Source organism: Aphelocoma coerulescens, chromosome 18, assembly GCF_041296385.1.
Source record: "Aphelocoma coerulescens isolate FSJ_1873_10779 chromosome 18, UR_Acoe_1.0, whole genome shotgun sequence".
Taxonomy (NCBI): Eukaryota; Metazoa; Chordata; class Aves; order Passeriformes; family Corvidae; genus Aphelocoma; species Aphelocoma coerulescens.
This window is the reverse complement of record NC_091031.1, coordinates 5,279,881-5,306,827: the sequence shown is the minus strand read 5'-3', so window position 1 is coordinate 5,306,827 and position 26,947 is coordinate 5,279,881. Positions and strand designations below refer to the sequence as shown.

Genomic DNA, 26,947 nt, shown 5'->3' with positions numbered 1-26,947 from the left:
AGGCTGTAATTACAAATGTTGCCAGAATGGAATAGTTTTCCAGCTGTTTGGAAAGGAATCGTACTTAATAATAAATGGTAACTCTTGAAAATTTAGTTTTACTCATTTATACTAAATTTCATGGAGTTTTGAGTTACAATTTTCCTAGATCTTTCTGTAAGTAAAAAGTAACTTGTGTTCCTCTGAGCATGTTCTTGAAAGGCAAAGGAATTGCAAGAGAAGAAATGATGCTGTTGTTCATTAAAAGCAGCACAGCAACAGAATTTGAAGGTAAAGAGGCATAGAAGCCTTGGGGGTGAGTTCAGGAAGCTGAACAAAGCACAGTTTACTTTGAAGAAGGGATGGAGGAGCAAGTGATGTATTGCTGGTAATAACTCTAATAAAATGGGAGCAATAAGTTTAATACTACTTTATATCTGCTTAAATTGTTCAGAAGTTTGTCATGTCTGGTTTAATAAAAATAACTTTCTGCTTTTTAACAAGGAAAATGCAGAGCCTTGAGCCATGTGTTAATTGAGGGGTTTCTGTAGCAGAAAATGTGACATTGGTTGGTCTGAGTGATGTATTTTGACAAATGCTCCTGATATTGATACCACAAATTGAACTCCACTGTTGTTAAGATAAGAGGTAGTTTTGTTGGAGAAAAACTGTTGGTATTTTATCTTCTGTAACCTTGCCTAGAGCCAATCTAATTGATACGAGGCTTAAAATACCAATGGCTTTTGTGTAGTGCCAGTAGCACCAGCAGAGTGAACTGATTGAGAAAAGGCTACAAAGGGGCAAATTTTCATCTCTATATGGATGTGATCACTGTTCCAGTGGGGCTTTTCACATTTTGGGAACTGGGAAGGCTGCTTTATGTTCCCATTTCCATCTCTGATCTGCTCCTTAATCTGTCATGAGTCACTCTGCCCCTCTGTGTGTGCATTGCAGGCTGTCAGGACTGACCTCTCTCTATTTGAACACTGTTCAGCACGTTGTCTCTCGGCAAAGGGATCCTTTCCCCAGAAGGATTATCTGCTAATGAAACCACAGTCACTGCAGCTTTAAAAAAAAAAAGGTGCCTGAGATAAGCATTTGCATTCCTGGCATAGCAGAGCCCTCCTGCTGCATGGCTCCAGACCTGACAGATGCCGTCTGATCCCAGGGTTGCTCTTGGCTAGAGAGGATTCACCTGTCTACTTAAAGCCCTTAGTGAATGCAGGGTAGTTGAGTTTAATTTCAGGCTACAGTCTTACCATCTTTTAGAGAGAGGGGGAGTAGTAGGGGTGCTTCTTCTGAAGCAAGCCTGGAAGGAAATGGTCATTAACCAAAATGGTGTCAGGTGCTCAGAACTTCTGAAAATGTGCATCTCTCTGCAAAACCAAGCCTCTTGTCAGCAAGGTCTGCCCTCTGGGAACAGGGGTGATAAATTTGATTCTGTCAACTAGATTATTCTCAGTGTAATGACATAAATTTGGCAGTTTTATTTCCTTTCACAGAAAAGCACGTCAGCTTCCATTTCTAGGGAAAATATATAACCCAAGTTCTCTGTTGACTTTTGGCTGCTGTATATCAAAAGTCTAAAAACCAAGTTAGATCATTGCACAGGCCAATACCATGATTGAGAATGAAAAGTAATAGCATAATGGTATTCATTTCATTAATACTTTCAGTCTGCTTTGTTGGCTTTCCCTTTTGTGTGGCTGTGCATAATCCAGTCTGCTAGGAAGATTGCTTTAGAAAGGTCATGAATTACTGCTTTTGACCTTGTTTGCAGGGAGCATGTAAATAAATTTTTAGAAGAACAGGAGGAAATGAGTTTCTTTTAATCATCTCATTTGCCTTTGGCTGCTGGGATCTAGACTGCTTAATCACAGTGTAGTAAATTTTCTCCTTTGCATTTATCATTCTTAAAAGTTGCTCTAAATGGCCATTTCAAAGAGAGAAAAAGTAAGCATTACCTCCCTAGGTGAATTAGTGCATGTGACGCAGAGGCTTTCAGAGAAGATTAAGTAGGCAGAGACGCTCAGCTGGAGCTGTGTTTGGGTTTTTTAGCTGGTAGCAGAAATCATCCTGCTCATAACCTTTATCCGGCTGAACTGGAAGCCTCCAGTGTGTTTGGGTTGTGTTGTCCTTGTTTTTCCTGCCGTGCTGAAGGATGTCCTTGCTTTCTCCAGGGGCTGAAGATGAACCAGAGCGTTTTGATGGTCTCTCTCTCTTATACTGGTATGCTGAACCATTCAGTTCCGAGGGCATTGCTCTAGTCTGTAACTGGGAAAAGTACATGAAAGATAATTTAAAAGCTGTGGGCATTTTCAGCTTCTTTTCATGAACAGCCAGAGTTTATAATTTAGATTTTTGAGTGTCAGTAATATATGTTTTGTGAGCATAGTGTATTATTCTTCCATTGATAAAAATAGGTAAATATTTTATTTCTGCACATAAATGACTAAATTTCTCAGGAATAGAGATCAGAAGAATATCTGGAGCTGTATGTTCTGATAAGTACTAGAAGAAATAAAACCCAAAGTTGTTGAACTTCCTTGTGTATGCTGCTAAAAAGTAATAGAAACAAGTTCATTTTAATTGCCCTTACTAGAGCATCTACACAAAATGTTGCACATTTAGTCTGTTAGCATTCCAGGACTTCAGCTGGAGTATTGAGTTTAGTATTTTTTAGTGTAAGACAGTGTACATTTTGGTGAGTTTTGCTTGTTTATTTCATCTCTTGCCTCACATCTTCTCTATGTGCTAAAACCTTGCTTACAAATATTTTTGCCTGACCTCAAAAAATGAGTTGCAACATCATGTCATCAATAACATGATTATTTAATTTGCATCTTTTTCTACAAGGAGTTGAATTATTTTTTATTACTACTGCCAACTGGTTTAGGAGCCTATTTCCTTATTTATACTGTTCAGCATGTTTCTAATGCTCTGGGAGAAATATTCTAACATTTCAGGAATATTAAATAATGATGACATAAAATGAATGTTGGATGGGTGCTGAATCCAAGTCATTTTACAGTGAAATTGTTAAAGCTTTGTTTATTTTACATCTATGGCAAGTAGCTTGACTTGAAGATCTAAGTTATATAGGGGGAAAAAGACCCCCAACACTGAAAGTCAACTAGATGTGATATGCTGAACAAATTTGGGGCATTTGAAAATCTTTGCTTTTATGGGATAAAGTAATTTTAACTGCATGTACTGGAGGGATTTAGTCTTTAGAGCATAAAGAGACCTGAGTACCTTGTAGAAGTTGTCTGTCCAAAGTGCCAGTTCTTTCTGATTGTAGGTGGCAGCATCACAATTCCAGTGTTTCAGAGATATCTTATTCCTCTCCATTGTGCATTATTAGTTATATATTCTCTGTATCCTCTCGTCAGAATCCATTTTATGTTCATTAGGATCTCTCTTTTGAAAGTAGTGCCTGTTACTTTTGAAAATGTAGATCCTTTCCTATTAACTGGCCTGTACTTAGATTTGATCATATTTCATTATTGTTTTATATGGTAGTATATAAAGAGGTTCTGCAGTTTCTGGTGAGCTCTAAACTTCAGATTTAAAGTCTGAGATTTGATCTTTTCAGACTTCACGAAAGTAAACCTCTGTGTTGGTTTGTACAAGGTTGAAGTAACTTTTGTTCTTGCTTTTTAATTTTAACAGAAAAACTGCCATGTGAAAATTGCTGAGAGGGGATGGCAGAGCAAGACCAATAGCAGTAGTAGCAAAAGGCAAGAAAGAAAAAAATAGAATAATTGCCTATTTTAAGGATCAGTGTACCTTGTTTAAGATTTCAAAGATGAATACAAGTCAGGACAAAACATGAGTAGTATGCTGTCCTTCCGCCTCAAGACAAATTCACGGGATAATTGCAGTGACGGTACTGGGTGGTAATGCAAAATACTCTGGTCTTGTCGTGGAGTAGGAGGTTGTCCAAAGGGTAGTCATAAGCAAATATCAGACTTGGGGATTTGTTCTTCCTTTCAGGCTGTGATTAAGTAAAAGCAGTTTGGTTCACTTTTAGCCTTACAAAGGATGCCTTATGCTCTGACATATCATGGTAAGGTCATGTGCAGTCTTGTCAAATACAGATCAAATACACTGGGTCTTGTTGTTTCTTTTTAGCCTATGAAACAAATACTTCAAGAAATACTAAAAATTATACAGTGCTTGAAGCATGGGTTTACTTTTTGCTTCTAAAGGCTATTAGAATTATCAGAATTACTAGGTCTGTTCTTGTAGCCAGCCTTTCCTAAAGCAAAGGCTAATTTTGCAATTATTTGGAAATAGGAGGTTTTGGGGAATCGTTGCTTTTCAAAGCTAGTGCTTATCCCGTGATACAAAAAAACCTCATCCAGTTTTCTTCTACAAAACCAAAAGAACTGCGATGTTCTTTAGAATCTGGATGTCTTGACTGGTGCTAGAATTTTAAGAAAATATGGATCTTCTGGATTTCTTTCTTCCTCTGGCACAGCACCTTTTAATGATGTACTCTGGCTTTTGCAGATGTACCCAGTTCCAGGTATGGAGTTCAGGCTGTGTGCTGGATTAGGTCGTGTAGAAGGATTTGGGTCACTGTGTCCTCCACTTTGATCTTCTTTCCCACCCTGCTAATGAATTCTCGTTGTTCCATTTCACTAGCACCCTCTAGAAAATACAACTCTGTCTAATGTAGAACAATATGTAGGTCAAAGCAGAAAAATCTCGGTGGTGCTTCTGCTCTTTTCTAGAAGAGATCTGCTGAGTTGTCTCCAAAAATGATGCAATGAAAGGACAAAAGAGCTGTGATACAACTTACATTTTTTTAACCCATAATTCATCTAAATGAAAATAAAACCTGGTAAAGGATAATCTGGATTTATTGGCATTCTTAACACTCTGCGTTGTCAGAGCAGTGTGCTGGTCATGAGTCTGATGGAACTGTAAATTTAGGTTTCAAAACTCTAATTTTACTTTGTATTCTTTTTTAATTCTGTAGCATGATCAACTGCCCTGAAAATATTCCTCTGCCTTTAGACAATTCCAGGTGCCATCCTGGTGTTTTCCCTTGGGGTGGTGTCCTGGGGTGATACTGTATGATACTGTATTCCCTATCGTCTGCCCTGTGCCAGGAAGGTACACAGAGGATCAGGCAAAAGATTTTGGAAAGAAGTCTTTTTTACAGCAAAGAAAGAAATCAATGTTGAGTGAAGAAATTAGGAGACTTGGGAAAAGATTATGTTCATAAATAGCCACAAAATTATAGTTTAGATATCTTAGGAAATAATTTTATGCACTGGCTTAGCCGTGCTTTTCTTCAAATATTCATGACCTGATGAAGACTGATTTTATGGTATGTTTTTATTGCCTAAATGTTAAGGTGGACCAGCTTGCAGAATTTTGTTTATATATAATCACAATCCTTTTATTATACAAAATGGGATTCACAGTTCAGCCTGAAATGCTTTGGGGGAAAAGGAAGTGAACTCTGTATATTTATTATACCTTTCCATCTGGTATTTGTGATGAGTAGATTGATTTTTGGCTGGGGAGATGGTGGCTCAGAGATACCAAACAATTTGAAGTTGTCAGTGGAGAAAACGGGTTTGGGTTTGTTTTTGAGTTGAAAACACAGTCACTGAAATTTCTTTTCTATTAACATAGCTCTACCTACATTTCTGTAATTTAATGACTTTTATTTTGTTCCTTAGGACCATTATGGGCCCTCATGGAATTAATCGGGCTGTTCATCGCATCTCTTTCTCTGATTGCCAGAATGGATTAGGTAACTAAGACTGCACATTCTGTTATTCAACGTAAATCAAACCTAAAAACCCCTGGTGACCTTTGCCAGCTCACACTGGCATCAGGAAAGTTTATTTGGCTTTTATGAATTTGGCTGCAAATACATTTAGCACAGTAGGTGGAATAACCAATTTTTCACTTTTGTCTTTTTGTTTGTTGTGCAGGAGTTAAAATTATTGGAGGTTATCGGGCACAAACAGCAGAAGATTATGGGATTTTCATAAAGAGAATTCTACCTGGAGGGGTTGCTGCTGTAGATAGTAAGAAATTTTAACTTTTTTTCCTACAAACACACTGCATATAAAAAGCTGTCAAAAGAAGCCTTTATTTCACTTTGTGGGTAAGGATATTTAAAATAGTATGGTTTAGTCAGGATCCACGAAGTTTTGGCTTACTTTAAGGTAGAGAAATGAAACATGGACCTCTTGTGGAAGAAGATTTTAATGTGCTCAGGTCTTGAAAATGTGTTCAAATCTAAATATGGCTGGTGAAGGCAATCTTTCAGCGCTGCTGAGTAAGTGTTGAGATGCTGAATCACTTTTAATTTATAAGGTATAAGAGTGAGGTTTCCTGTCTAGAACCAGTATTTCTAATTAGTTCTGGTAATTTTTATTACTGTTTTTTTAATGGTGGTGTGCTGGTGGTTGAGATCAGTGTGCAAAGAAGAAATTACACTCAGAGTTTGCAGTAATTAAGCTACAGATTTCCATCCTAGGTTTCTGATGGGATGCCATCTCATCTTGTGCAATATGATTGTTTAAAGTAATCTGAATCAACTTCAGGTTCCTAAACTTGACGTTTTCAGGAGGTTAAAAAATTGAATTGGTTCTAACAAATCTTTTAGCTGACTTTATTAATGTCTAAAACATTAATATATGTACACATGGTAACTTACATTAATGTTAAGAGCAAGGTTCAAATAAAAATTTATTCCACAACTGGGAAATACAAATTCTTGTCTCACAAATTTATGCTGTGTGTAAATAATACAAATAGCTACATAACACTTATTTTCAGTGGCTACTCTGTTGTTAATAAGACTGATTTTTAGTTTCTAGTCTTACCACAATTACCTGTCTTACTTAGGATCAGATGCCAAGAGTCATAAAGATTTAATGCATTAAGTCACATAAAATTGAAAGGAAAAGCCCTGGTTTAATACGTGGTTTAATACAATATGTTCACCATTTTCTTGTTGATTCATCAATCACTCTTGGTTTCATTTAAAGGCCGTTTGCTCACTGGGGACCTAATTTTAGATGTCAATGGAGAAAACTTGATTGGAGTAACAAATGAAAGGTATGTTTGTACTGATTCCTGAACGTTTATTAGAGCCTGGAATGTTATACATTGATTATTTTGGACGTTATCAATGACTGATTGAAAGAGCACAACTCCCCTGAGATCCTTGGAGTTCAACTGGCACGTATTTTATTCTATAGATCTAAATCAGCAAAAACTGTTGTGGAAAAGTGAAGGACTTTACATGCTTCTATAACACCAGAATCAGCTGGTTTCTTAGTGACACAGATTACAGAATGTGTGTGAAAATAGCAGAAGCGGTTAAAATATATTTATCACTATCTGCTGGTTCAGTACTGGTGAATGTAAATGATGGTAGCAATCATGTGATGGCACAATGAAGGGGAAAGAAAAATCTGTAGATGGTTTCTGTAGCTGGATCTCTAAGAGATCAGTGCAGCTTTTAGTGCTGGAGATGGAGATTGAAAATTCAAAGAAAAATTGCCGTATGTATTGCTGAGGGAAATCCTGAGCCAGGCACACCTGAGCAGTAGCTTTTGGTGTGTTTGTGTTGCTGTTGATGCTGAAGGAGGCCCAGGAAAGCAGCAGGATGGACCAAGGGGGGATGGGGACAGAAGGGAAGGGAAAGAGAGGTCAGTCCCAGTTTATTGCTGTCAGCAGATGCACCACAGTCTGTCTTTTGCTTTGTTTCCCAGTGCTCTCTTGGAGTTTTGCTGCTGAGCTCTTTTCTCTGTATGTGGCTGTGAAAATTAACTACCTTAGCAATTTGTCCATTTTCCTGCTCTTCTAGCACTCCCCACTTCTTGCCAGCATCCTGGTATATTTATTTGGCCTTTTTCTCCTCCCTTCTAGGGCTGTTGACATCTTGAGAACAGCCTCAGCCTCTAATCACATGTCTCTGCTCGTTGCTAGAGACGAAGAAGCAAAGTAAGAGGAAAAATTGTTTTAACCTCAAAACTAATAAAAGTCCTGTTCTGTTTCTCAGGGTGGGTGGGCGGGCTTGCATGTATTTTTATTTCAGATTAGTTTTAATTGCAGAATTGCACCACATGTCACATTTTTCTGATGGTATGTGATACCAGTTCATTCTGAGATCACTTGCATCACTTCAAGTAGCAAGCTCAGGCCAACTTCAGTTTAAAGAGAAGGATTGTAATGTTATGTTTACAGCTAATACCATTAAAAATTATCAGCTGTGATAGTTTTTGAAATACTTCTCACATTTTAAAATAATGACAAATGAGGACTCCGTTAGAGCTACTACAAAACTATAAGATTTAAACTGGTCTTGCCTTCTGAAAAAAGGCAGATTCAGTTGTGTTTTCCCCTCAGAAGTTTGCTTTTTCAATCTCTAATGAGCTTTGAATAGTTTGAATAAGTAGGTTAAACTGTTCACTGCAGCAGGTAGTCCAAGATATATTCATTTTAAGGACATTTATGATAAATGTTGCTTTAACTTGACTGTTGGAAGTTAAGCATATAAAGCAATATTGGCAGAGAATCATTGGCAATGTGAGAATCCAGGTCTGTATCCCCTTTTGACTTAAATCTCGGGAGAAAACAGCTGTTACGTAACTATTTCTGATAATCGTTGTGAGAGTATCTGCTGTTACTTGCCATTCCTGGGATGTTCCACTTCCAGAGTAATCTCCCCATAAAGGATTTTCCCCTAAATTCCTTTTGCCTTTTGTCTGAGTTAAGCTTCCTCTTTCTGTTCCTTTATTTTTTTTGTATTTGACATATATTTAAATCACTCTGTAGCCTCTGATCTCTTGTTTTTTCAGACTGCCTAGATATATGTGAGGTCCACTCTTAATCTGCTTTTATCTAAAGCATACTGGCCTAGTTCCTGTAAACTCTTTGAATAATTAAAATCCATCAGTCCTTTAACCACTCCAAGGGGGAAGTGCAGTAGCCTGGGCAGAATTTGCCACTCCATCCAGTCCCTCACCAGCCACCTGTGAATTCATTTCTTGTGACTTTGCATTCTAGGCTTAAAGATTGTTTGGTTTGCATTCAGCTGTGTTTATGTGTGTACCCTGGGGCCAGCATTAGTACAATAAATGTTGTCCTTTTTTAAAATAAAATGCACCCAGCAGTTTTGAACAACCTTCAGCAGGCAAACTGGAATTACCTGGGAATTACTCTCCTTGCAGTCAGTTAATTTATTTTCTCTCTGACTAATTCTGTAATATTAAATTGGTGATGTTTCTGGCTTACATCACTCTAGATTATTTATATCTTCTAAATCAGTTATCACTGAGGTAATCAGAGCTCAGATTATAAACTTTTTTTCTTAAATTAGGCTGGATTCAATATCAGATGAATCAAATGTTTTTGTTTTCTCTTTAATGCCTGTCATAGAAGATGTACGTATTTTCCAGTCTGTTACAATATGATTGGTGTCTGCAAGGAACTTCTGCTTTTGGTTTTCAGTAGTTAATAAATATTTCTTCTATCCTCTTGTTTTTAAGGAGCCACATCTTTGTCAGTTTCTTCGGGGTTCTTGTTCAATGTAATTGAATTAAAGGCATTCTTTAAAAACATGAGTATGCTATAGATGTATAATCTGATTCCCTCTAATATAAATAAATTGTTCTGGACCTTGGTAGTACCACTGTCTTTGTTAGCTGTAGTTGATTGTATTACAAGTTTTTAAAGTTTTGCAATTCAGGGTAAAGAGAGAGAAAGTTTTTTTACCAACAGTCCATTTCATCCATAGTCTGTTGTTTTCCCATCTTTATCCTGCATTACATGATTTTTTTTTTGCCTTTTCTGACCATTTGACAGGGCTTTCCTCTTTCAGTTGAGGTTGAGCTTCCTTCTCTGAGGAGGAGCAACTGTTCAGTACAAGCAGTACAGGTTTCACAGGGTTTATTCAAACTAACACCAAATCCTGACAAAGAAAATCTTTTTATTGGCGCAGGAAAGAATTTCATGACCTGATGGATAAGTATGGCTCTCACAGTGACACCAGCTCTGCAAGAACTTCTCCAACACATCAGTTAGCTGGTGAGAGATCACTTCCAGCCTGAAGCAATCCTGGGGGACAAAATCAGCCTTGGGTGGAGTAGAAACTTGTACTTAAAATTCCTAATTTGAGGGGAGGTGTGTTGGAGGAGGTCGCTGAAAGTCAGACAAAACACAGGTGTACCTTGAGGAATTTGTGTGTCAGTTTCCTCAAATCTTAAAATGAATATACTGACATCTACTTTCAATTTAATTAATGATTCATGTGAAAAGTTTTTGGTATTTGTAGCTGAAATGTGCCACAAAATACTAATAAAAATTTCATCTAGAGCACCATGAATTCTAATCTTTCTGGAACTGCTGCCTAATTAAGATGCCTTTATATAGCATCGAGGAATTAATTAGTTGAGATTTTGTACCCAGTTTGAAAAAAATCATCACTTGTTATGTTATGTTTTAAAAATTATTCCTGCAACTCTGGGCAGCTCCCAGTTCTTAACTGTGTAGACTTTTCTTTGGTTGTCTGAGTGCTTAGTTTGTCTGTTTTCTAATATGAAAGTGGTCCTACTGAACTTACTTACATGAGCTGAAGTTTTGTGCTTTTTCCCAAATATGGGTTTTATTTTTTTTTTTCTTTTTATTATTTCTTTTTTTGAAGCAAAATCTGTAGACAGCCTTTCTTCTGGGTCATCCTCAAGGTCACAGAGTCCTCAGTTGCATCCGAAGGAAAACATAACCACCAGCAGCAGAAATAATTCTGTCCCAGCACCATCCCCAAAGCTTCCAAAGTAATCTCCAAACCTGACTGTACCTCTCGTGTGTGAGCTGCAGGAAATGCTGTATTTGGCTGGTCAGGAAAATTTGGGTTGAGCACTAAGTGTTAGACTTTGGTTTTATTTTTTAACTTTAGTCTTGTAGCTCATAATACCGTTGACATTGCAGACTTTCCATTTTAATAAGTTATTTTTCTATTTATTTATTGTTTATGTGGTAGAAGTAGATTAATCAGGTTGATTTTTTTAGTGTCTCCTAATGAATTAATGTTCCTAGTTTATGTGTACCCAGGTACTTCCACAAGCCTTGGATATATATAGTAGAGAGGAGTTTTTAGCCTTGTAAAATAGGTATCAGTTTTTGTTGTAATTGTCAGAAGTGCCTGAGGATGCTGATTTTGTAGTAAATAGTGTAGTACTTGAACACTGAGATTAAATGTCCACTATTTCTATTTGTTACTATAATACATATTTGCAAAACCAGTAAGATAAAGATAAGTTATTGCTTCAGTCTTTATTATCTAGTTCTGTGAAGTAATTCTACTTTTCTTTCTCTTTGTATTTCTAGTGATAGTGCATTTCAGATTATCTCTGTTTGCAAAGGAACAAGCCTAGGTTTGAATATTGTGGGAGGAATTAACAGAAATGAAGGGCCTTTGGTATATATTCAAGAAATTATCCCTGGGGGTGATTGCCATAAGGTAAAGGTCTTTTTTCCCTTCCTTCCCCTTTAGACACCTGTATTTTTGCCTTAATTTAGTACATGTTTGGTATGTTACATCTACAGTCATATTTTAAATACTAAATGTGTTTTGTGTTCCTCCTTGTCTTCTCTTTTAACAGAATTATCTCACTGCAATGTAACAGAGTTACATGGTAATGAAAATTTATTCATAAGTTCATTTGAGGTAAATGAGGATCTTATTCCTCAGTTTGTGTATGAGAAGGTACAAAACCAACTTCCATAAGAGATTGCATGATGCAAGGTAAATCAGGAAGGATGGGACAGAGCTACAGATGGCACCTCTTTTTTATTTTCTTGGACATTCAAAAATCATATTTCCCTGATTCGTAATTTAGATGGATCCTTGCAGTTGGAAATCATTGTCTAGGCAAATTAGAAAAAAATATTCTGAAAGTGCAGACTGATAAAGTGTGTGAATTGGTGTTGATTACTGTTTTAATTTATGACCAATGCAGTATGTATATCAGGGGGATTTGTCAGTGTAAAAAGTAAATAAATAATGTAATTGCCTGGTTCAGGTACACAGAACTGTTTATCCAAGTGTCTCCTCTGGCATCCTGAGTAATTATGGTTATTTGGAAGTGTAGATAACCAACTTTTGCCTCTGGCCCAGCAAGAGGGGACGATCTCAATTCATGAACAGTGATTTTTGTCCCCAAACAGTTTATAACTATTTGTTACTGAATTTTTGTAGACTTAAGTTAAATCCTAAAATGCCAAGCTGGAAGATAAAAATGCAATGTTTCTCAAAGACCTATTTCAGTAGATTAATGGTAATCATTCCTCTTTTATTTTCTCCTATTTTGTTGTGGCTTCTAAAATATTTTTCTCGCTGTGAATTTGAGGCCTATCACACATAATCAATAGACTGAGGCTAAGACATCAAATTTCAGTAGGCTCTAATATTAGCAATAATAGAAGTAATTTCCCAACCCTGATTATCCTGTTTGGGAAGGTGAAGCAGGAAGCATATTTTAAACCTCTGCCACATGAGGGCACCATTGAAATGGATATCTTTGAACATGCTGGATGAAAGCAAAAAAAAAAAAAAAATACAGCTTTTTTCTTTAACCAAAACCAAAAGATTATGTGACCAAAAAAAAAAAAAAGGTAATAGGCATAAGTTTGAAACCACACAGCTAAAATTATGGTATGTGGGTGTTAAGTAGGTAAAATTACACTGGTTTTGAGAAGGTGTTTTACTTATTTCCTATGTATCATTGTCTGTACATATTTTTTTTTCCACATAGATTGATTTTGTAGGAGCTGAAAAGCAGAGACATGTTCTGTGTAATGTGATGTGTATTACATTAAACAAATGTCATAACTAACTCTATAACCATAGGTGAATTGCATGAATTTCCAGTTAAATTGCTGAGGCCTCTGTTAAAATGTGAGTAAAGAAAGCTGTCTTACTGAGAAGTCTGGCCTAGCATGTTTAAAATCTTGTCTTAGAGTTCCTGGGACAGAAATGTGAGATGTTCTTGTGCTGGTAGAGAACTGGCAAGTAATTCAGCAGGAGCACAAAGTTGACAATATTATTTCTGTCATGGTTTTGACTGGTGAATCCTAATAGACCAATCTGGTTTTCTCATTAAGTTTAGCATGGCCAGTGAGTGTCTGCAGAGTTCCATGTATTGCCATGAACATTTGCTTTTGAAATGCAAATTAATCCAGCTCAGAGCTGAATTAATTAGTAAGAAGCTTCCTAAAGTCAGATGGGTTGGTGCTGGAAAAATCTGTTTTTTCTTTCCTTGTTTTTTTTTTTAACAGAAATATTTATCTGGATCCAAAGTTCTTCTTTATACAATTTCTGAGGTCTGTTCTCTCTGATGAGTTTTTATAATGACTGCTTTAATAGTGAGGGATAATGGTTTAATCTGCTTATTTCTGGAAGATTGTCAGGCAGAATGCAGAGCTGTTCTTGATATTTCTTGTCCTAATAGAACCAGGGGAATGTGTCCAAGTGCTGTGACTCTACAGTTCTTTCTGTAGTGTTAGCAGTTAATTTAAAAGTTGTGGGTTCGGTTTTATATTTGTTATTTTAGGATGGACGATTGAAGCCTGGGGATCAGCTCGTGTCCATCAACAAAGAGTCCATGATTGGAGTCTCCTATGAAGAGGCAAAAAGTATAATCAACAGAGCAAAGATGAGGTATCTGTTACTGTCAAACAGCCAACCCTCCAAAATGGTTTAAGAGATGATATTTATGATCAGATTAATGTGAAATGTGTTTTTGTGTGCTTAGAGGAAATATGAGGGATACTAATTTTTTTAAATACTCTATTGTAATATTATTTCGTAGAAAAGACTCAAATGCACCTTTTAGGCCTGCGAAATTATGATACTTTAAAAAAAAAAGACAGTATTTGTCTTTGTAATTAATGATGGATAACAGAACATCCTTTTAGAAAAATAATTAAGTAAACCCACACACGGTGTTTGGAAGCATGTAATTTTTGCAGAAGTATAATCTTATGAATAATATAAGTGTACAACACGTTGAAACTTCTAAAATTTTAATTTTAGGTTCGAAAATGTTTGGGAGATAGCTTTTATTAGGCAGAAAAACATCCCCAGTCATCCAGAGAATCGGCAGCGTCCTTTCAGCCTCTTAACGTCTCCTGTAGCACATGGAGAACAACAGGCTGCACTTGGTCCTCTTCCCTCTCCTAATGGGAAATTGCTTTCAACATTCCCTCCAGATGCTGTGAGTGTACTTATTACTCCTGTTAGAATAAACTCAGCAAATGGTTGTTTTTTTCCTAATTGTAATTGAGTTTCCATTTTAGTAAGAAAATTATTGTCTATTTTCCTGCACAATATTGTCTTTGGAATATCAAAACTTTTGGAAAAACCCACGTTGTATTACAGGAGATTAAAGCACACTGATGAGAAGAATTAGTTGACTTGGGGTAAGAAAACAAATTAAACAAGCATTAACTGTGTTCTTAGATACCAAGTTCTCCTTTATTGTTTCTCTAAAGTTTTGGAATTAGATATAAGTAGTTATATATTTCAGAGTTAAAACATTCCCTGTTCACTACATATGTGTGAGTACAGGGCAATCTCACACTTGCTCTGTGATGATGAGGTTTTTGCTTTAAAAAAGTCCTAGAAGGATGTGGGTTTTTCCCCTTTCTTTTGACTAAGCAGCAATTGTTTTAATTCATACAGCTCACCATTAGTGTAAAGAAATAATGTTGACCATGAGAAAGAAGATTTTAAGACTATTATTTCAATTTTTGAAAGAACATTTTCAGTTTATCATATTTTTAAAGCTAAATAAAGTATTGCTTTAGAAGAAGGAAGAACAAAATGTTCTCAAACAAAGTCAAAACAGGTGATTCTCAAATCATCTTATATTTGTACTTAAAATTCGTGCCCATTTTTCTTTCTTATTAGGGATATAAATATTGAAGTGGGTTGCCTAGAGAGACTGTGCTATCTTCACGTATTAAGATTTTTCAAAACTCAAGGTTTTAATGAGGCCCTGATCTGTTTTTTTCCAATGCTCTTCCTTCTCACCACCACCCCTTCCATGCCTTTCTTTTTCTCCTGGGGTTGTTTTTTTTCTCCCCCCAATCTTCCTTCCTGTCCCTTTTTTCATTAATGCCTGTTTCTGGTTTGGCTTGTGATCTGCTTTAGAAATGGTATTTCATGACTTTTCATTTCCTCTTGTAGATGGAAACTGGAGTCAAGATGGGAGAGCAATCTCCAATTACTGCTCTAGACGGCAATCCTGCTGATGTGTCTGCCACGGGTAAGTGCTCATTTAATTCCCTGCCATCCTTTTCCTTGTTCCTTCAATAACAGTCAGACAGAACATAGTGCATAGTGAGACTCAACAGTCTTCCAAAAAAAGGGAGTATTGCACTGTTTTTATACTCCTAAATAAATAAAGGACTGAGATCAATGGATTTTTAGTAGCTTCTGTCAAATATAACTTACATTGTCTCTAACAAACAGCTGCAGCCAAACAAAAAAGAGTGATCAAAACATTTGCTATACAGCAGTAATGATAATAGACTCAGTAGAAACCAGATAATGAAGACTCACGTATAGATCAAGATTAGGTTGCCATAGAAACTGTGCTTTCTTGATTTGATGAAATTCTGGGGATGTATGCTGCTTGCATGGTTTTTTTCCTTAAATCAGGGCAGCATATTGAAAGGATAGAAATAACTTGCAGCCCTCTTAACAGCTTTTCAGTTAATAACAAATACAATAGATAGTGTATATTTGTGCTTTAGAGTCGTGACATTCAAACAATGGCAAGAGTCACTGATCCCATCTCTAAATATCTATTTTGAAAACAACATTCAAGGAAAAACAGAGTTTTTGAAATTTAGTCAGAACCAATTCTGAGCTGAACAATTGTAATTCCTGTGGGAAAGAGATGTGTTGTATTTAGAAACAGTGAAAATGCAGGAGTGGCACAATAATGGGAGTCCCCATTGACACTGTGATACAACTGACTCTTTTCAGTATTTCTCTGTGCAGACCTGAACTTTATTCTTTTTCGTCAGGCAGTAGGAATTAAGCATAAGCTGAGCTTCTCAACTTGATGTCTAATGTACTGAGAAGAGGAAGAACAAATACACAGGATCTGATTCATTCCAGATGTCTCTCCACTGATATTATTTCAATTGTACTTGCATTTATTATAGCCCATATTAGATATTCAGATTTAAAATGAAATAGTTCCCATATTGCAAATCAGATCAGTTGGTTTCCTTAGTTGAAGGGTGAGCTGACCAAATATGGGCTATTGAAACTGGAAAAGTTTTAGTATTGAATACACCTGGAGAATAATGATCACACAGTTTTTACATATTGACCATGAAAAGCCCTACAACTAAATCAAAGGAACAAGACAAGAGTCTTATTTTTTAATATATTCAGAATACAAGACTCTTGGTTAATACAATTCAGTACACTGGAGCTTCATTGTTTGACTACACCAAGAAGGCCACAGTCTCTTAACACATCTGAATAACACAGGTAGTAGAGCAGAAAGCACAAATACTTGCAGCTCCAGTTTGTACTGCTTCTTGCCATGTTTGATTTTCTTCTTATTTAACAGCACATCCTTTGTCAAACCTGCCACTTCTTTCATGCTGCCCTTTTTCAAGGATAAACTTTCAAAGATAACCTTGAAAAATTAAAGTATTTTTTAGATGATATACTATTTTTTTAACACCTTATGAAAAAAATTAGCATAGTTTCAGGAAGTTTTTGCACAAACTCACACATGAGGCTTTTTCGTTCTGAGCTGAAGTGAAATTGTGCCAATTCCACCAAGGTTCTAGCCCACTGTCTTCAGAATTTAATATAGCATGTGAGAGGTGTTAGTGTCAGAGATTTTCAAGATGTTTTGGTTTATGCATTTGGCATGTAAAGAGAATATAAATGGCTTTGAGCTTGGAAACAGATACTCTGTGAAACTTAAAAAAATTTTTAAAAAAAGAATTCCCTGCAATTCCTTCTGTTCCTTTAGAGAGAATCTCAAACTGCAAGATCCTTTACTTGTCAAAAGCTGGTTTTGGTTTCGGTACCTTTTTAATTCATTAAGGAAATGATGAATTAAGATCTACATTATGTTTATAAATAATGAACGCAAACAATTATTTTTTTATTTGCATACATCTAAAATCCAAAGAGATAGTTTTAAAAAAAAACCATGCAAACTTGTGTTTCTGACTGTGAGGGTAGAAGGGGCTGATGGATGATGGCCTGATGGACAGGAGTTCTTGGAAAAGTGTTCCTTCCCAGGAAAAAATACTGAGGAGCCTGGAGAGTTCAGCCTAAGCTCCCTCCACACAGCCCGTGGTTGGGAACAGGTCATTCCTTTTCTTTCCCCAGTGTTTTCTAGATCACTCCATGTGGGAACTGTCAGTTACACTGAGGGTGTGTCTTGGAGGTCTCTCTTAGAATTCACAAGTGTGTTTCCCCTTCTGTTTCCTGAGTGTCTGTGTAACTCTGAGAGAAAATACCACAAGGAGAAGCCATATGCTTGATGGATCACTCAAAGTTATTCCTGGTTATTTTCTGTTAATTTGCTACTTGTCACTTTTTTATGCGAAAAAAATAGTGGAAGTGGTTGATACCCATAATTTTTGTTGATTACAATTATGTCTTTTAAAAGAAGAAGTCAGTCTAAGGATTAACATGTATTTTTGGCAAGTGGGTATTTAGCTGGCATCCACTTGATGAGCAGAGCTTCAGAACAAATTTTTCAAAGCAATAGTTACAACTACATCATTATTACTTTATTTTTTTTATTTCTTAGTTATTGCCCCCAGCCAGAATGATGATTATGAGCCCCAAGGAAAGAACTCGAGTATTCATCTCAAAACAGAAAAGCTGGAGAGGGTAAATACTTAAAATCTTCTGAGTTTTGCTTCTTCCTCTTTGTGATGCAGGTAAAACCTCTAGACAGTATTTCTAGGCTGACAAACTCTAAGGTATAAATGACACACAGAATTTTCTGTTTGGGTAGTTCTTTAATGTTGCAGGCCAACATTTCAGTTTATACATTGGGCAAATTACTGTTTTTGTTAATCTAATTACTGATTAACTCTTCTGGGAATCAGAACATCCCTCAGGATTTTTAAAGCAGTTATTAAGGACAAAGGGGTTTGCTTATTACACTCATCTGTATTCAAGGTTAAATAATATCTGAACATCTCTCAATTAGAAGGAAAAGTCACAGAGTGGCTCTGGAATAAAAGTGTTGTCAGTGAGAGTGTACCGGGATACAAAGGCCCTTTGAAGTGTAGCTCTTTAATTACTCCCCCATGTCCCTGCAGTCATTATCCTTAGTCCTTTCTTTTTTCAGTCCAAAATAAGTTTTTTCCTTCCAGGCACTGAATTATCTTGGGCTTCAGCTCACAGATGAACAGCAGCAAGCCCTAAGGCAGCAACTTCATAAAGATTCTAAAGGAACAGTGTCTTTTGGAGGTAATAATTTGTTAATTACCATAGAAAATAGTGAAAAGTAGGAATACAGAAATGGTAGATAATAACGATTATTATATTTTTTGTCACTATTGGGTTGCTGCTGCAAATAAAATGATAGTTTGAGGCAAGAACCTTCTTTTACTGTAGAAAATAAGCTTGAAATTCTGAAACTAAGTAATGGGAATGCAAATCACAAATTTATCTAATTAAGAGCAGCCTTGGGAAAAGTTTGATTTTTGTGCTCACAAAATCCTGAACTTTTTGTTTTGACAATAGAGAACTGTAATTTTTCCAAAAATTGCTTGGGAGAGTTTTGATGGTTAGGGAGGCTTCTTGAAGCAAGTAAACTGATGGATCATTTAACTTCAGTATGTGGGAAGCAAGAACATTTCAAGTATTGGTATTGCATATAGAAACAGATTTGCAGGGAGACCATCATAATTCTTCCAGCTAAACCTAATTCTGATAGGATTGAGTTGCTGTTGTTGGTTATGACAATTTTGGTTGATGACACTGACAATTTTAAAATATTTTTCAGAAACTGTGAGACATGATGGTTCTGATGCTAAAACTGATGGAAATTTCACTTTTCCTAAAGTCTATGAAAAACACTAGTGTGTGAAAACTAGTATTTTGTACTTAAACATCCAGAAAGATCCTCAGTGAGAAAGATACTGGATCTTCTGTCAGATTTTATGTGAAGTAAACTGACCTTTATATTTCCACTTTTCTGTCATAGCGTAGCAGAATTTTTTAATTAAAAATGTATGGGTAGTCCAAGTCATGTTGATTGTGAATGAAGGAGTGTTTTTATTTAAAACTTTCAACTTGGTCAACATCAATTTTACCAAGCCTCTGTCAGGGGTTTAAAGGGCCTGAAAAGGAAACCATGAGCTCAGAGCTAGCAGGAAATTTTTCCTTTGTCCTGTCTCCTCTGGTAAGGTCAACTTATTGGGAAGGGCAGGTGTGTCATTTTTCACAGACACCTGCCAAATGCAGAACATCCCAGGTACTTTGAAGGTGAACTTCACGCCACCTTTGTTTTCTTTTCTCCTTCGCAATTTGATTTGAGGACATTTCATCCCACGGTGTGTTTTGGGCATTTTTATTCTTACCATCTTTAGCAGAACTTTCTCTTTGGAGATATCTCTCTGATTTTCATCTTTTCCTTTAGAAAGCTTAAAGGGCAGACACTGCATTTCTCAGAGTGGCTGTTCTTGGTGATATTGGGAGTTGTGTTGCATCAGTGATCTGTTACTAAGCTGAACTTCTGGGCTACAACAACAAAATCTGAACTGATTTTTTCCTAGATTTCTTTGAAGTTTCAAGGAATCTGTTGTCCATGCAGTCAGCTGCAACTGATGATGGCCACAAATCTGTCACCTCTAGGGTCAGTGAAGTTGCCAGCTTACAGGACTCACAGGTAAAATATGTGCCTGGTCAGTGTTCGAACAGCTGGGAGGAGATGATTGGAAAGTTTTTTGTATGTAAAATAACTCCAGATCTTGGGCAGATGTTTAAAACAGCTCCATAGCATGGGGTTCTTTAAGATAGATTAGTTTCTGTGAAGCTTTTTTAAGCAGCCTAATTTATAGAAAGCAATTAATGTAATTTAATTCTGGTTTGTTGTATGTCTGGACAACACTGATTTACTGTGGTCTCTTAATAAAATTTGGGTTGTTAAAACCTGTGTGAGTGAGAAACAACTACTGGGCACAGTGATTTGAACTACAGTGCTACAGTGAAAACCATTTTATTCTAGAAGTGACTTCTAAAAAGAGCATTTTTAGTACATGAACACTAAAATAAAATGCCTATTATTTAAAATATTAAATAATTTAAAAAACACTTTATTAATCCACTTTAAAAGGAAAAGTAATTGTTCCTTTGGAAGATAAGTTGGTTAAAATTTTCTTAAATGTTTTTAGCATTTTCAGATCTATAACTCAAAATTAAGATTTTCTTCTCATTTTATTAACAAGAACTTTTAATATAAGATGTTAAAGATTATGGAAGACACAGTTAGCAATACATTCTAATCTTAAGTATTTATATACACACAGTTTGTAACCTGTGATTCCTTGGAGGGTGATGTGGAAAGACTTAAGAAAGAAAGAAATGAAGCTTTAAAAGAAATTAGTAAATTAAAGGTAACACAATTTTTATTTGCTTTAAATTATTCAAGAGACTAATTTTTTTAGTTTGTATAGTAATTTACTGTTTTTTTTAATTTCATGTGCAGTTTTTCATAAATAAATAAAATGGCAATGCAAACAGTCTTAATCATGTTTGAAGATTGCTTACAATATATTTGTGGAGACAGTGAATTTTAGCTGTTACACTGAACGCTAACACATTTTTTAATCTGATCCACAGAGAAATGAGACTAAGCAGACATTTCACAGAAGTGAATTTGGAGAAATGACTGATTTGCATGGCAATTTTATTTTAAAATGTGTGATGCTTGTAACTGCAGAGTCTGAGCATGTGCTGATACTTCTGAAAGGAATCAGAACTGGAGGATAAATGAATCTGTGTGCAAAATTAATACATGTTTTCCCAGACATTAGAAAATTCCCAAGACTAAAGCAGTAAATATTCTTATTGTTTATTAATACCCCAGGTTCCTACCACATTCCACGGTCCTGAATTTCTATTTTAACAAACCAAAAGACATATGTATTCAGCATACATAACTCTGATTCTTGGACAGGAATATTGAGCTTGGGATAAAGACAATTTAAAAAATTTTCTCTTGGTCCAAAAAAATTCTTGCTGTAAGTTACAGAAACATTGGGTTGAAATGGCCAGAGATCTGTTCTCTGTTCTGTGCTCAAGGATTCTTCTTCAGAGAGCTCTGTACCAAAATGAAAGAACCCTGTTTACATTGAGCACAGTGACTGCTGACCCAGAGTCCCTAAATTGCTGATGTGGAAAACTGACAATGATCAATCTTTAATTAATTGCCTTATTTCTTACACTTTTTTACACAAATCCCAGAAATGTTCAGTAAATAATCCTAAAATACTCAAGAAACTTAAAAAGCATCAATGAACTCACAGAAAAGTTAGCTTTTAGAGATGGTTTTATCACAGGTTTTGTAAAAGCTGTTGATAGAAGTTAAGTATTGCTGCCTGTAGTTTTGAAAGAGCTAATTGTTTTAGGACCAAAACTCTTCTATTATTCTTTTTTTTTTAAACAGGAAGAATTGTCTGAATCTGTGGACTTACAGAAACAGTTAACAGAGCAGCTACAAGTAGTCAAGCAAGTATGTTGAAGTTTCTAAAAATTACAATTATTTAAAAATTTTTAATTGTTTTTTTTTGTGAAAGGGAGAAAGGAGCACTTTTTGTCTTGCTGCTCATAAAGACTATGCTTTCACACTGATTTCAACACAGTGGTTCTTGTGTTACTACAGAGCTTTTGATCAAAAGTGGAGAATTGATCCTTCAGTTTTTAGAGCAGTAATATATTTCTCTACTACTGAATTGAGAGTGGAACCCTAAGACCAGCTGGGTCAATGAAGTGGGATAATGATGTAGTAGAACCTTTCTGGTCTTAAGTGTTTTTGAAGAGACTTTGCTGTTCTTGGGCAACAGTGAGCCTAATTTACAATCCTAACATTAACTATTTTATATGTCAGCCAGTCTTAAGTGTGAAAAAATTACCAGGAAAACAAGTTGTAGTTAGGGGTTTGTGAGGAAAGCCTTGTTTCTGTCTCCAAATCTATATATAATTATGAGCCAGTAAATCAGAGTATTTGGCCTCCTTGTGTCTCTTAAAGGAAATTCCCAATTAAATGTAAGTCTCATGTCATTGATAGCCTGGATTCAAAACCAAGTGATTTTCCGGTTCCCTCTTTCTCCTGAACACCCTGTCAGCTTTTTCCTTCTAATGAGCCTGGCTGCCTTCCTTCCCTCCTGCACTGCTGCACCTATCCTTTGCAGGTTTCTCATGTCTGATGTCATGTAAAAATGCAAGATAAAGTTTAAAAATCCCATGTATTAAGATTAGTCTTATATTTTTGCTCATAAGACTAGTTGAGCACCTTCATTATCACCTTTTATTCCTTGAATGTAAGAGAGCTGCTTGGAAGCTTTTTCCAGTAGTATTGTGTAGTTTCCTTCTGTACACTGTGGGGAAATAAGTTGGGTTATCTTCTGGATAAAATTTAACTGCAAGATTGTTCCAGTAATGCACTTGAAGTTCCCATTCTCTAATGGGTTGACTGTGTTGTTCTAGACCAGAGTACTTGTTCTGTGTATTAGTCCAGACTAAAGCTATTACAAAGTACAATCCCCAGTACAAACCTGCTTTTTCTGGGAAGGCACCCTTGGACAGGGCTGTTGTAAGATGTTTTAAGTGGCAGCAGTGCCCATTTGCCGCCACTCGAGGTCCTTCCACTTTTATTTTTCTCAGGTACTGTCGTGTGGTGGTGAAGTTCAGCTTTGCCCTGCAAACCTCCCAGGGATAAACACTGATTTTCTTGTAGGCATTGAAAGGGTTCCATATAGAGAAGTCAAAGAGAAATAATAAATCATATATAATTATAGCATTGTGTGATTTGTTTTAGGACATGTAAGTGGGCTTTTAATGGACATTTCTTTTGTTTGTACTTGGTGCATTTTCAAGTGTTTCATATGTATTTTTATATATATATTTCTGTTGTTCAAAACCAATATTGGCACTGAGATTCATGGTGATAAGTTTTTTAGAAATAGGCTACCTACAGTACAAGTTGCCATTTAACTTACAATGTGCATTCCTGCTTGAGCTGAAGTTTAGTGAAAGGAGTTAATGAGTGCATTATTGAGCCCTTATGGTCTGATTAAAAGTAACAATCAAAAGTCTAAGTATAAGGTCTTCTGACTTCAGTGTAATTTAAGCATTTTTTAAAAATGACTGCTTTCATGAAAAAAACAAGGTTTTAAATGAGGATATAGGTTACCAGTCATGTATTGGGGTATATTTTGTGGTATTCCTATTTTCTACTAATTGTGAATTGCAGAGATTCCAGATTAATTAAGACAGGTTCAAATATTCTGGTTAATAAACATGCTTTGTTAGTACCAATTCATTAAACAGTGCTTGAGTCAGTAACTAACAGCATGAATAAACTCTTAAGATTAGAAATGCTGCTAAACTTGCAGTAAGGTAGTAATTATTTTCTAATATTGGTATGTGACAATTAAAATTCATTAATCTATTTTAGCTTTGAAGTTGTGATATAGCACTATATCTTTGGGGCTTCCTTGAAATCATATGTAAGCTGAAATTGGCACCAAACACAGAAAGGCACTTTTGCGTACCTGAAGTCTTGCCAAGAGCATGAATGTGAAATCTGGAATGATGTCTTCTGTCTTCCTGGAGGAGTTGGACTGGATCCTGTGCTGCCTCAGAGTCCTGGAGTATTCCAGCCTGAATGATCCCTTCTGTACTACAGCTTTTTCTGGGCAGTTTCTGTCAGCTGAAGCACTTAGCTAAACATAGTAAATGGGAGAGCCTGTAAAGATAAGATACTGTTTGTGGTATTCCAAACTCCTGGACTCGGTTCATAGGGCTGAGATATGCTATTCTGTGGTTATTTTCCCTAACAGGGAAAGAGGGGCTTTGAATGGCTGCTATTTTGGAAGCAGTATGTAATTTATTTCACCCTGCCTGAAAGAAGGATTGGGTTTATTTCATTAGTTTTTTTTATTTTAATACATAATAAAGATATTAAAAGTTCTTTTGGAGGATAATTTCAGCATACAATTTTTGTAACATTAATCAACAAGCACAGTTGACTTGTAACTACAATTTTCATGTGGTTTAAAAGAGTATCTTAGTTCTGATGGTTTTGGTGGCTGGAATAAAACTTGGATAAAACCTTCTGGCACTCTGAACCTGTACCTTGAAAGTACTTTTTTATGGATTCAGCTTCTGTCCTCCAGCTTTCAGTTCCTTATTGGTTGTAGTGGTTTCATACCAGATTAGGACAATTGGTCCCATCAAGCATTTATATAAATTAAATACTAGTAGCTGCAGATTCCCTATCTGTTGTCTTAGAATCCTAGATTGGTTTGGATTGGAAAGGACCTTAAAGCTCATCTCATTCTAACCCCTGCCATGGAGAGGGACACCCTCCACTCTCCCAGATTGCTCCAAGCCCCATCCAGCCTGGCCTTGGACACTTTTTGAAAAAAGTGTCCCACATTTGAGTGGGACAAGAGCTGGTCTTGCTGCAGTGGGTGTTACCCATCAGTTCTTCACTGGTGGGGCCCCCTTACCTACACAGGTGAGAGAACCCACTGTGTCCCCACAGTGCCAGCTCCAGTAACTGGAGAATAGTGAAATCTGTTCTCCAGTTCCACAAAGGGAATAGTTTCCCTTTGTGCCCCTCTGTTCCAGCAAACAGCTCTGGTGTGTCAGAAGACTTTACTAATTCAGTTTTAGTGTGTATAATTGTTTAATTGTAATGTAAGAAGCCATTGTTCCTTAATTATTCCTTTAGGTCTTTCACCATTGAAATCTGGTCATACTTAGTCTGCTATTACAGAGAAATTAATATTCAACAACTAGGGTTCTGAAAAAACAACAGAGGAGTAAAGGCAGTTCTGGATTATAAGAGTTTAAACCTTTATCTCAAGGAGGTATTCTTTCAAAATGAAGACCTCTCTTTTCATAATAGCAATTTTCTCTTCACTTTTCTCATGTCGGTTTATTTAAATAATTCCTAAGTGTGGGTTTTTAAGGCGCCATCCTTTTTCAAGGTCTCTGTGTTCATTCATATTAGTCAAACTTAACATCAGAGCATCCTTTCACTTTTGTCTCCAAGAGTCTTTTTCCCACCTCCAGCCTGCTTCCCAAGGATGCCTTTGGTGCTGAAGGCTCCCAGCTCATCCTCTGTATCAGCAGGGCCCAGCTCTTCTTGCTATTGACTCATTTTGTTTCTTACAGTGGCCATAAAGTGCCTTCCCCAGAGGTAGTAATTTTGACCCCTGTTTCTGTAGATTGATAACTTCTTAGGAGTCCCTGTGTTCCCTGAATTGTTTCTAGGAAAAAAGGAGTGCCACAAGCAGCTTGCAGGAGGGGTGATTGTTCTGTTGTGCTTTCAGGGAGTGCAGGCAGTAATGACCCTCACACTGTTCTTAGTGCTGCAGACACACAACTCTGACACCAGCATGAGGAATAACACACAGAGAGCAATAAGCTTGGGATGAGTCTGTGTTTCCAGGTGCAAGTGGTCCTCGTGTAGTTCACCTACTGCTTCCAAAGGAAAAAAGAAAACCATTCTACTTGCTGTCAAATTAAAGGTCACTTAAATGGATCTCTTACCGCTTGTGCCCTGTAACACAGCAGTGCCTGTACAACACCAGTGTCACCTGTCTTCACTAATGGTGTTGCTGTTCTACATGTGTGGTTACTTCTACTGCTCTATTTTCTGAGAGACCAGGATGTCCCTGGCCATCATCCAAATTGGTTTTATATTGCAAAGATGAGGAAGATGATGTACTGGTTATATGTCACTGATATTAGTTGATTTATGGCCTGGAGTATATTGTTCATTAAGGCTAACACTGTAGAGGGTAAAAGTCGTGTGAAGCTGAGATTGGTAGATCATTTTACAGAAAGAACATTATCACAAAGTATAGGAAAACCTGACTTGAAGGATGTTGATTGTACAGAACAAATGCTTCTACATTAAGAAAGAGTTAAATCTGCATTTGTAAGTTTAACTGACCTCTCTATAGATGTTTGTATTATGACACATGTTACATGCAGTTTCTTCCACAAAACAGAAGGATCTGGTCATCTAGGTTTTTTAGAAACAGCAATTTCAAACCTAGCTTCTAGAGGGTTATTTCCTCCATGTTAAAGAGTCGCAGTGTGTTTCTTCTCTACAGCTACCTGTTTTCCCTCTAATTCCATTCCCAACCAGGATATAATGATAATAAGATGTAATAGGTAGACCAGGAGTAGAATATTCACCTAAGTATCCTTAACTGGGCAACTTCTACAAAAAGCTTTTAGCTCTGTGAATTTGTGTATTCAAAGCTTATAACTTTAATTATTCAAAAAATTGATATAAGGTGACTTTTCATACAGATAAATTAATAGCTGAGGGGAAAGATGGTTTACTGGTTTTGGTGCCAGTGAGCCTGTATATTTTTTGTGAGCAGTTTGTTTGTTTTATTCCTAGTGTGTAAACCCATCTTTAGTTTGACTTTCTAATTTACTAATCAAAGTTAACTTCAATTAATATTCAGTCCTAAAATGAACTGAGCAATATCTTTCTTAAAAGGAGATGTTGCAACATTTAGGGATTACATTAGCTGAATTAAAAGCTAACAGTTTCTGATTTTCTGTTTTCTGTACATTATTTTGATAAAAGTTTTATCTGACTCTCTTCTAATGTTCTTCTGTGATAATACAGGATATTAGGAGCATAATAGGAGCAGGAACTAGGCAGAAAAATAG

General features: G+C 36.3%; 1 protein-coding gene across 9 annotated transcripts in view; it reads left to right on the top strand.

Annotated features, from left to right (window-relative positions):
• The window catches only part of STXBP4 (syntaxin binding protein 4), a 68,344-nt gene that overhangs the window by 3,503 nt on the left and 37,894 nt on the right, over positions 1-26,947 (top strand). For 5 of the 9 annotated variants that reach the window (XM_069032785.1, XM_069032787.1, XM_069032790.1 and 2 more), the window contains 15 exons: positions 5,679-5,752; positions 5,937-6,032; positions 7,002-7,071; positions 7,888-7,962; positions 9,962-10,047; positions 10,664-10,793; positions 11,347-11,479; positions 13,572-13,678; positions 14,054-14,234; positions 15,209-15,287; positions 17,817-17,899; positions 18,391-18,487; positions 19,798-19,910; positions 20,551-20,637; positions 21,690-21,755. In XM_069032785.1, coding sequence (XP_068888886.1) covers positions 5,679-5,752; positions 5,937-6,032; positions 7,002-7,071; positions 7,888-7,962; positions 9,962-10,047; positions 10,664-10,793; positions 11,347-11,479; positions 13,572-13,678; positions 14,054-14,234; positions 15,209-15,287; positions 17,817-17,899; positions 18,391-18,487; positions 19,798-19,910; positions 20,551-20,637; positions 21,690-21,755 — 1,477 coding nt within the window. Of the gene's footprint in view, positions 1-1,779; positions 2,209-5,678; positions 5,753-5,936; positions 6,033-7,001; positions 7,072-7,887; positions 7,963-9,961; positions 10,048-10,663; positions 10,794-11,346; positions 11,480-13,571; positions 13,679-14,053; positions 14,235-15,208; positions 15,288-17,816; positions 17,900-18,390; positions 18,488-19,797; positions 19,911-20,550; positions 20,638-21,689; positions 21,756-26,947 lie in introns of those variants that run through there. The other 4 variants (XM_069032784.1, XM_069032789.1, XM_069032791.1 and 1 more) reach the window with 2 other exon arrangements.